General features: G+C 37.8%; 1 protein-coding gene across 1 annotated transcript; it reads left to right on the forward strand.

Annotated features, from left to right (window-relative positions):
• The first annotated feature begins 218 nt into the window (after positions 1–218).
• On the forward strand, positions 219–7,724 carry LOC129274510 (uncharacterized). The gene is made up of 3 exons (XM_054911310.2): positions 219–560; positions 3,495–6,684; positions 6,768–7,724. Exons 1-2 carry the CDS (start codon positions 222–224, stop codon positions 3,726–3,728), a joined length of 573 nt encoding a protein of 190 aa, XP_054767285.2. The 5' UTR covers positions 219–221; the 3' UTR covers positions 3,729–6,684; positions 6,768–7,724.
• Positions 7,725–9,870: the final 2,146 nt, after the last annotated feature.

The raw sequence follows: 9,870 nt of genomic DNA on the forward strand, positions 1-9,870 counted from the left end.
TATCATACCTTTTTCTGGGTCATTCCTACCCAGAACGGAATGTTGCCACAACTGACTGGGGGTTTCTTAGTAAATCTGACCTAGGATTCGTAAGACTGACTAATTCTAAGAACAAAATGTATTGCAATCAGAAATAATAATACTGATTTCATGATTTTCCAGATGAACCACTGCTCTATAATTCATATTTCTCCTTCGTCTTGTCCTCTCCAGTTCGCTTTATGGCCATCGTAACGACCTACTGCTTCACCCCATCATCCGCCTTCAGCTATGAAGAATCGGACGACAAGGGCTCGACAACCAGGAACGAAACAAACGATATCCCACCAGTGTACCAAGCGGAAGGCATCTTCAGCTACGCCGATGAACCGCCCACATCACAGTCTTTCGTCCTCAATGGCAAGCTCTTCTGCTATAAATGCGGCGCCTATCAGAACACGGATGGAGATCATTTTGACAGCACCCTGGATGACTGCATGTTCAGGGCAGCGGAGACGGCTTACTCTGAAGAATGCCCGAACAGGATAATGAATATGACGTCTTACGGTCCAGCGTGTTACGTAAGTTTAACTTTCGTATCGTGGGTATAAAACCCCATTCCACACAAAGGAAGACCACTGTAGGACCCCTAAAAGACCATGGAACTTTTGTTTATTTTTCAGTGGTCTTGCGGTAGTCTCTCAATGAATTTTCGAATATCTTGTTTAGTCTTTTCAGGATCTTTCGACATTTTCTAAAGGTTTTTTTTGTGGAGATCAGTGAAAGACTCATGAAAGATCTTTGAAATACAAGTGACATCCCATGGAAAAACTATAAAAAAAAAAAAGGATCATTTGTTGCATAAAAGATATCTGAAAGACCGAAGAAATACTATTGAAAGACAATTGAAACATTACAGTCTAGGTTCAGCAAGACAAGAAGTATTAATCAATCTTTCAGAGTTCTTTCAAGAGTTTTTCAGAGACGTTAGATAGATATCATAAATTTCAGTGAGCTTGGAGACTGCTGTAGAAACGGAGCTTTATGAAAAAAAATCGGGTTTAATGAAGTTTGTTTCATAGTTAACAGCTTTATCAATTTTGGGTTAGACGGTTCTTATATCTCTAGTATGTCTACGCAACTTAAATTAAGACTGTTAATTTCATTTTTTAAGTGACCACGTTAAGAAAAGTCTTTCAAAAATTCCAATAGGCCTTCTGAATAAGAGAAAGATTCTACAGATATCAGCACTTCAGCATGGGTCAGAAATTGATGAAGCTGGTAAGCAAAAGAGATATTGTACAACTTTAGAGTGCTTTAATTTCCGCGGTAACCTGCAGAGTTCAAAAGATGATGGAGCGAGTAAGCAAAGGAGAAATTGTACAACTTCCGAGTGCTTTAATTTCCGCGGTAAGACGAGTTCTGACTATGGTCAAAGTGCAATGGTCACTAAACCACACAAAAAAATGTACTTTCTATCTGGATGACAACAGGACAGTCATAAGTACAATTATTGTAGGGTTAATTACGTTTGTTCATCATTGCCGCTTCCTATTCAAAACATTGCCTGTCTCAAAGAACACAAATTATGAAGAGTCGCAGTGTGATGACCTTTAGCTGTGTTCCGCGGTATACGATTTCAAGAGGGAGCCTTGAGTCACAGCGAGTGTACAAACTGCTCTAAGGGCGTAGGTCCTGAAATTATACCCTACTGTCTTTGAATTCTTGGAAAGGATATCAGCGTTCTGTCTTAAAAGGAGTTGTAATTTATCCAATCAACCTCAACTATATGGAAATCCATCATTGTCATAATTTTTCTTCCGGGAATTTTGCACAATGTCATTAAGCGCACTGAATTGTCAAGACAACGATAAGAATATGATATCCATCATATCTAGAAAACATTTTGAACAAACATGCATTCTAGATAGTTGTGGATAATCGGATCAATCACAACCAGTGGCGTACCGTGGGTCACGGCACTGGGGGGCACCAGCAAAAATTCTAAGTCGCTTAGTATTGACCTAATAGAGACATTTTAAGGACCGTGTCATTAAAAGATACGTATCTCACTAATCAAATAACGCGAGCGCAGAGCGCGAGCTTAAACTTTTGTATATATTGTCCCCAAAAGGGACATTTTAAAGACTATTTTTCAGGAATTCATGAAGAGTATACATCTTTCACCTCAGCCATCTAATGCGGGCGCCAAGTGCGTGCTGATTTTTTTATTTTTTTTTAGAATTACATTCTAAACACATGAAGCGCTTACAACGAAGCACCTAGTCTAGATTCTAGACGTCGGTGTACTTGTTATTTATCTCCCCTTGCTTTATTCTCCCATGCGCGCCATCTCCAGTGATCGCGCTATCCCCTCTTTCACGCCCCTCACCAACCAATGTGATGAGGGTAGGAAATCGTGTGGCTGTTTTCATTTCGGGCGTAGAGGTCGAGGATTGTGTTATTGATCAACTGAAAAGTAGAACAGTCCTGGCAAAGGACTACGAAGCACTCCGTAGTTACGCCACTGTTCACAACCCTTTGTAAGACGTGGCCCTGTACTGCACTTTCCTCTCAGGAGCCCAATCGGCTTAATGTTGACGATGGTCCAGAATAGTATCCTGGAAAACGATCCCCTTGGCTTTTAGAATCGAAGCTTCGGGCTTGCTAATCATCCATAACGAATGTCTGTGATTATTGTAACGAAGGAGCTAGATAATTGCTCAAGATCATTGGCTCATTGTCCTCTGTATAAAAAGTAACATCAATATATTTCACCCCGCCATGAAACACATATTCACCGATCACCATGGAATGAGGAGAGGGGGGGGGGTCATAAAGAAGTCATTGATTTTCCAACATGCTTAGCTCAATGTTGAAACCAGTAGATAGGCATTGATATGTGTTAAACAAATACTTGACATACAAACATAGAAAAGTACAATTTAACGTTTCCGAGTAGACCAGCAAACTTTAATTTCAAGCTTTGTTGGAGTCTTGGAACGCTGCAGCACCAAGCACTATGTAATTTCATTTATTACGGCAATCTTCTTGTTGCGTTGAACACACATGATATGGTCTTAACGGAATTTTAGGAAATTCTTCACCGTTTTACATGTACACGTTTCTGTGAGGTATAGGCAAAGTATTGTTATGGTCCTTTTGTAAAACGTTTTACGATGTTTACAATTATCTATCATGACAAGTGATGAAATTACATGATCCGATTACTTGAACAATTATACTCTATAGTTGTGGAAATACTAGCCAGGTAGATGGTTTAAATTAGCTAATAAGTTGGTGATGACTGGTTGCTCATCATCAGCATCGTCACCATTCCAATCATTTTCATGTAACGAAGTGAGATAGTCCTGTTATCTTCGATCAGAAGTCAACAAATCACTATTCCTAAACCAACTTCTATCCGCAAGATCGGATGATATCCATACGATCACGACGATTCTTTCAAGTGTCTTTCCATTTTCATGGCATTTTCTTTTATTCGTTTTGATTAGGTAAACAAGATGATGGCGGCAGGGCACATCACCAGCTTTTCAAGAGGATGTATGGTCCACTACGACTGCCAAAGTATGGACTACTGTGAATCGACGGTCAACAGGACCGGTGCTTGTCAGTCATGCTGCAGGGAGGACTACTGTAACAGAGCTGCCGGTGAGTGCCTGCCAAGAGTCGAAGTCTTCAAGCTCCTTACCCTCACGCTCTTCTCCTACCTGTTCTTTGTCAGATAGCGGATCAGCCAAGAGGGCCTCGGACTCACAGAGAAATACAGACTCACTTCATGAGAAGATGGACACTCTTTTGGTGTTCTGTTTTGGTATATGCATTTTGGAAGTTTTTGATTCGGATCCAATGTGCGTATGGAATTTCGAACTCATCGTCTGATCGAAACGCGACTTCACTGAAGAATGCTTTGGTTTCAATCAATGGTGGAGGAATTCCTGATTATTACGGTTGTGTTTAGTTGGGTTACCTTGTTGAAACACAGATCAGGACCCCGATGTCATTATTTCTCTTTTTGTATCAATGAACGGCGAAAAGCAGCGCAAACTTTGTGACCGGCAATCAAATTACCATAATTACTATGAATTTATATCAAACTCAAAATGTCTTATTACATCACTATATGTTTATTAAAAAAAATGATCTCTTTTCTGATGCCAATTACGGCTACCTTTGTAAAACTGGAATCCATTGTGGACGTTACATTGTTTATGACGTCACTATTTGTGTCTGTATAGATTCGTTCACTTTGATCGTATATTGTTGAAGCAACACGAAACCGTTTAGTGGACGATCAATATTTTGAATCAGAATATGCATTTATGATCAGGGAAAAACTGGGATTAGTCCCATCTTCCCGCGGTCACCGACTCCACCCAACATGCCCAAGACAAAACGGAAGCAACCTCAGCAGCATGTATGATACCATCTTCTACTGGTTAGCATGCCTGGCATGGTAGGGAATGTAAAAGGTGTGCAATCGTATCATCGACCTGATCGCAGCAATACAGGAGCTTCGAATCAGATCTGTAGAGTGCTTTATTTCTTATCTAATTGTTTCCTTATGTCATTTATGCGTAGTAAATCGTTAGCTATTCCAATCTCATCCGAATGACGTTAGAATGCAACAAATTGTAACTAAAGATAAAATATTGTTGTGCCTCTGTCATTTTCATGAAAGTGTAACAAAAAGAGGCCGTGTTACGGAATAGTTGCTCATCTTGCAAAGACGGGCTCTCTGTGGGATTTTTGAAAATCAGCATTTTCAAGATTCCTCGGGGAAACAAATTTAAAATATTATGTCTTATCAGATTGTTCGTGGTCAGAAAGATGATCGAAAACACCAAATCGTCAGTATGTTATCACGGTTTGCTATTGAGCAGTGCTGGTAAACAGCTCATGTTTCGTCCTTTGGGGATGTCCTGTACGCACCGAAGAAGAGAGAAAGGTGTGAAAGACATGTTGCCTTCGGGAGAAAACACTCGGAAATTGTAGCCTGGTCAGATATAAAATTTAATGAACCTTGAAGAAATCCTCAGCAACACACATCTCGGATTAGAATTGCACGGTTTTCGTGGTAACAGTGGTCATTGAAATATATAAATTTATCGATCCGTACGTTTATTTATAAGCGGATCTACATGAAATTGTCCTTAAACTGAGAGTTTGATGACATTTAATAAGATATGTTTATTGCCGAGACCACATGTGAATGACATTTAAAAAGTAAAAAGAGTTTTTACTCTAGGGGAAATATGGACGGTATTCCATTGGCTGTGTTGACGTAGTGCTGGTGTAACCTTACCCGGGTAGAGCCGGGCGAGGGGAGTATCGGGTATCCGATAACGCCTTCACTCGGCTTGATCCCCGCAAGAAAGAAACTGCTGGCCATGCAACGTCCAGCGAGGAGACAGACTTAGGAAGATGTGACCTACATTAATGGCAATCACTCAGTTCATTGCTTGGTCATACCCACGACTTTGACCGATTGAGAGTTTTGTTTTCCAGGGGCGGTCCCTGACTTATCTGATTGTATCTGATTGGATGATCCTAGTAATTTGAGAAGATATAAGGCAATGTACAGTATACGATAATTATTCATTATATTGATGCTATCTTGGAATGGAACAATATCATTGTGATGTTATCTTACTGCTACCTTGCTGAATAAAAATGTCCATTCGCTTGAAAATATAAACAGAAAAAATACAATAAGGATGCCTTAGATACGTTGTGTAGGCTTACTCAAAATCTTACGAAGTACTATATCTGATCTTAAAAACAAATACAAAGATTTTGCAAGGTATTTGTGCAGGTATTGTAAAAAACAACGGACCTGCAAACGTTTTGTTTCTTTTAAAAAATAAGAGCAAAAAATCTGGCAGAATCGCCATCATCTACGTTTATCGCGGAAGAATTTTGCCGTAAACATTTCCAGGAACTTACGGGAAGTGAGACGTCTTTTAATAACTATTCCGTATCACCATACACGTATTGCTTTACTCCTGTAACGCAATACGATGCAATTCCTCAGACATTCTTCTTAAAGACGTTTTTTTAATGTCCACGTTCTCTGTTTGTTCCCTGCGCTTGTTAATGATATCATTATAATGGGTTCATTCAGCAACAATATGATTTCAATATTTCTTGACCAAAAAATATCGTTTGAAAAATCCCTTTTCCTTTCAGGTTTGCAAACTGATACCTTTATGCGAGTGATATTCCATAGGCAAGCTCGTACTCATTATAGTGTTTCATTGCAAGCTTGTATTCTTTAAAATATTTTAAAAAGAGAAAATCGTACTTTAAAATATATATTATAATTCAAATTAGAAGGTAACATTCCGTTTAAGAGCCAATGCGATGGATATAGGGGGTTGCTTGGTACACGCGCCCAGTGCAAAAAACAGACGGAGAGAAGAAAAGAGGATATAAGGTGAGGAAGTAAAATATTAAGAAGAAAAATAGAAAGAAAAAACTAATGTGATTTACAACTAAAAAAGACAGCTCCAAATATGAAAGGTCGATCATTATTTGAGCAATATTATATTATTTATTATTTTCTTGCATTTAAACTTGAGCTTGAATATTTATTTGGCGGTGATGCTTTCCATATACAGGCCACTTGGTCCATGCATATCACACCCTGTGAATTAGGAGGCCGTTTCATAAAGCTTATCATAGGTTAAGAGCGACTGGTGATCCTTTCTTGTGGTAAATGATATTCGCCATTAAATGTTCATTGGTGATCAAGAAAGGATCACCAGTCGTTCTTAAAGTCGCTCTTAAATAACGAACAGCTTCACGAAACACTCACCAGGTGTGAGGGGCAAAAAAACGAGTTTAAGTTATATTTTCCAAGTAAAATAGTGTTGTTTCGATTGATTGATAGAAAGCTTAGTATAATTCCCTCTTGCAATTATTGCTAGATATTGCTTAATACCGGTATTATACAATTATGAAGACTAATTTTAAGACAGTTTTTAGGTCATAGAGTTTTTCCTTGCCTATTTGGTCAAAAATGAAATCGTTGAAAATATGTTTACTTTCCCCAAACTAAACATCAAATAGTTGTATATCGGGGAAGCGATTTAAAATGTAAAATAAAGTTGAGATACATTGCCAACACTGAGAGTTCCTGTGTGCATATGCATGTCTACATGATATTGTATGTGATATTTTAATCAAAATAAATTAGTAATACATATTATATGAGTATTTTTGATATTTCAGTTGATTTCTGATAGATTTCATAAAATAAGGATATACGCTTAGATCCTTTTTGATACCCTCATTATGTCGGCCTATAATATAGCATAATCAGATTATCTGTTGTAATCTGATTCTCAATTAAATTTATGCGACGATAGGTCGATGTAATTTTTCCTTCAAGGAAGGAAATAATCCAATTACGGAACGATACTGACACTGAACCTATTCTGTCGGGACTGAGTCGCTGAATACATTTACAGTAGATCAGATAAATCTATGAAAAATAATTCGTGTTCATAAAATCATCTTTCTTGATCACAATTATTGATTCAGTATTCGTAAATGCGGGGCTTAATGTTAATCCAGAATTATTCAAGAATCTGAATGAAATGATTATATGGTTGAGATTCATATCAACATTAGCATTCATTTTTTCACAATGAATTTGTATTCATGATATATTCATTAAAGACCTGTAATTTTTATTGAAAACACGAATAAAATATGTCTTGAAATATGTAGATCGGCTCAGTATTCTAATATGGATTGGTGCCAGAACTGTTTAAGATATAACCTCGTACCATCTTAAAGCTGCAGTCACATTTTACCTACGCCAGCCATACGGCGAGTCGAAAACAGCCGTTTTATTCAAATTTATTCAACCCACCTATATGTAATTGGTACAAAAATGTTAAAACGGCTGTTTTCGACTCGCCGTAGGAGAAATGTGACTGCACCATAAAGCTGCCACTGCTAGATGGAAATATTAAAGGTTGAATGCCCTTTCGGGTGTAAACAGCATTTGACACGTATGAGATATAAAGAAACATATTCTGTTACCAAAAGCCTCAATGTTAGAACCGATACAGGTGAAATAAGCTATTTGGTAGCTAACATTTTTTTTTTTTTTTTTTTTTGGGGGGGGGCATATATACTCTAAAAAATATTTGTCGTAACAAATCTGGGAATAATGTAATGATAATAGAGGCCTATTACGGAAACTTAATGATATTAATAAAGAGTGGAAAATAGAAATATGTATACCCAATGCTACTATTATGCTATCCTTATAATTGTTATATTATTACTTAGCTGTGTCCTGAATCGTGTGAATAATATATTTTCGGAATGAATATAAAAAAATTAAAACATGCATGTTACTGGCAGCAATGACAGGCGTCATGCCTTGTATTTTTCCTGCTATTGTGAGGAGAGATGCTGTTTTGACTTCTATACCACACCCATGCATTGTTTATGGAAATGATCTCAGGGTATGATGTCTTGAAAGCTTCAGAACAGCCCAGTGTCTAAAACAAACACTCCGATCATCATCAAAACTCTTCACTTTACTCATCGGAAATTTGGAAAAATTATTTCATTGCGTGGAGAGAGTGGCGAAATTCCTTCAGAAAAAAATATGAATGAACCTTTTGAAAGTTGTTCTCTCTTCGTGTTCTTTCGTAAATGGCGCAGTTCTGTAACGTGGTGAACAAGAATGACGGTCTGCTGCTGTGCCTCCGAGATTTAGGATCAATATCAGTGATGATTTTCTTTCATACCTTGTAAGTGTGCCGATTGTTACAGTTGGAGATGAAAATAAACCGTTTTCATGTCTTGATCAGAACTTAAACGCATTCATCCAAAGTACAAATATCAGCTCTGACTCCCTCTGACTACATGCCCAGTGTGTCCCATGGCATTTGTATAGGCACACCCAAACGTTGGCTGTAACAGAAACATAATAACATTCATTAGTGTCTCTTGGGAGAATATTCGACGAACTCCAGCAGGTGAATTGATCACGTGATGGATAGTTCCTATGCAGACGACGGCCATGTTGGAAAACATGTTCGCACTCTTATGTCTGGAGATCGTGACCGTCTCCCCTGCCAGGTCCTGTGTGAAAGTGACATTCTAAGCAACCTGGAACAAATATCTTGAACCGGAAATGAAAGATACGTCAAGAGAACTGAGGTAAGTGAAAGACATTCTTCTCCAATCTAACCTATTTTTTTTTATCAGCTTGTTACCATTTATATGTAAATAAAATATATTGTAATGAAAGCTATTATATCTAGACAGTCAAGGGCGGATAACAAATTTATTACAGCATGGGGACAAATTTTTACTTTAAAAGTTACAAGCAGAAAACGGTTTCCACTCTCGGGGAGCATTACCCATACAAACTAATATAAAAAAAAAGAGAGAAGAAAAATAGTATGAAAAGGGGAGTTGTGCCCCCAAGTTCCTGAATCCGCTCCTGGCTTTATGCATACACTTGATAACGTAGTTGGTGTGTCATAGGTTGAAATAAAAAAAATCAATTTGAAAGGAAGTATTTGTGATGTTTTTTTATTATTAAAGAGGGGTCAATGTTATCGAGTTCTGTATTCCTCTAAGTTTTTTTTTAAACAATTTATTCTATTAGCTTGAGCTTGCTATCCTATGGTAATTACGGAATTTAGTAAGCATTATGTTGTCACCAGGAGTAGAAACTGAGCACGTCTTACAAAAAGTTAGAGGTTGTTGTCACTGAACACGCTAGGATAAAGGGCATTCCCCAAAGTCTCTGTTACTTTCGACATCAATACTAGTTTACCATCTAACGTAGATCGTGTAGAAGTACGGACCCTAACTGTTACCTCTATTGAATTCTGC

This window comes from Lytechinus pictus, chromosome 13 (assembly GCF_037042905.1).
Source record: "Lytechinus pictus isolate F3 Inbred chromosome 13, Lp3.0, whole genome shotgun sequence".
Lineage (NCBI taxonomy): Eukaryota > Metazoa > Echinodermata > Echinoidea > Temnopleuroida > Toxopneustidae > Lytechinus > Lytechinus pictus.

What these genes read in the sequence shown, in the direction of transcription:
- LOC129274510 (XM_054911310.2), top strand. Translation starts at nt 222, where the DNA reads ATGGCCATCGTAACGACCTACTGCTTCACCCCATCATCCGCCTTCAGC. An exon ending in CTTACGGTCCAGCGTGTTAC is followed by an intron (nt 561 to 3,494) that starts GTAAGTTTAACT and finishes CGTTTTGATTAG; the next exon opens with GTAAACAAGATGATGGCGGC.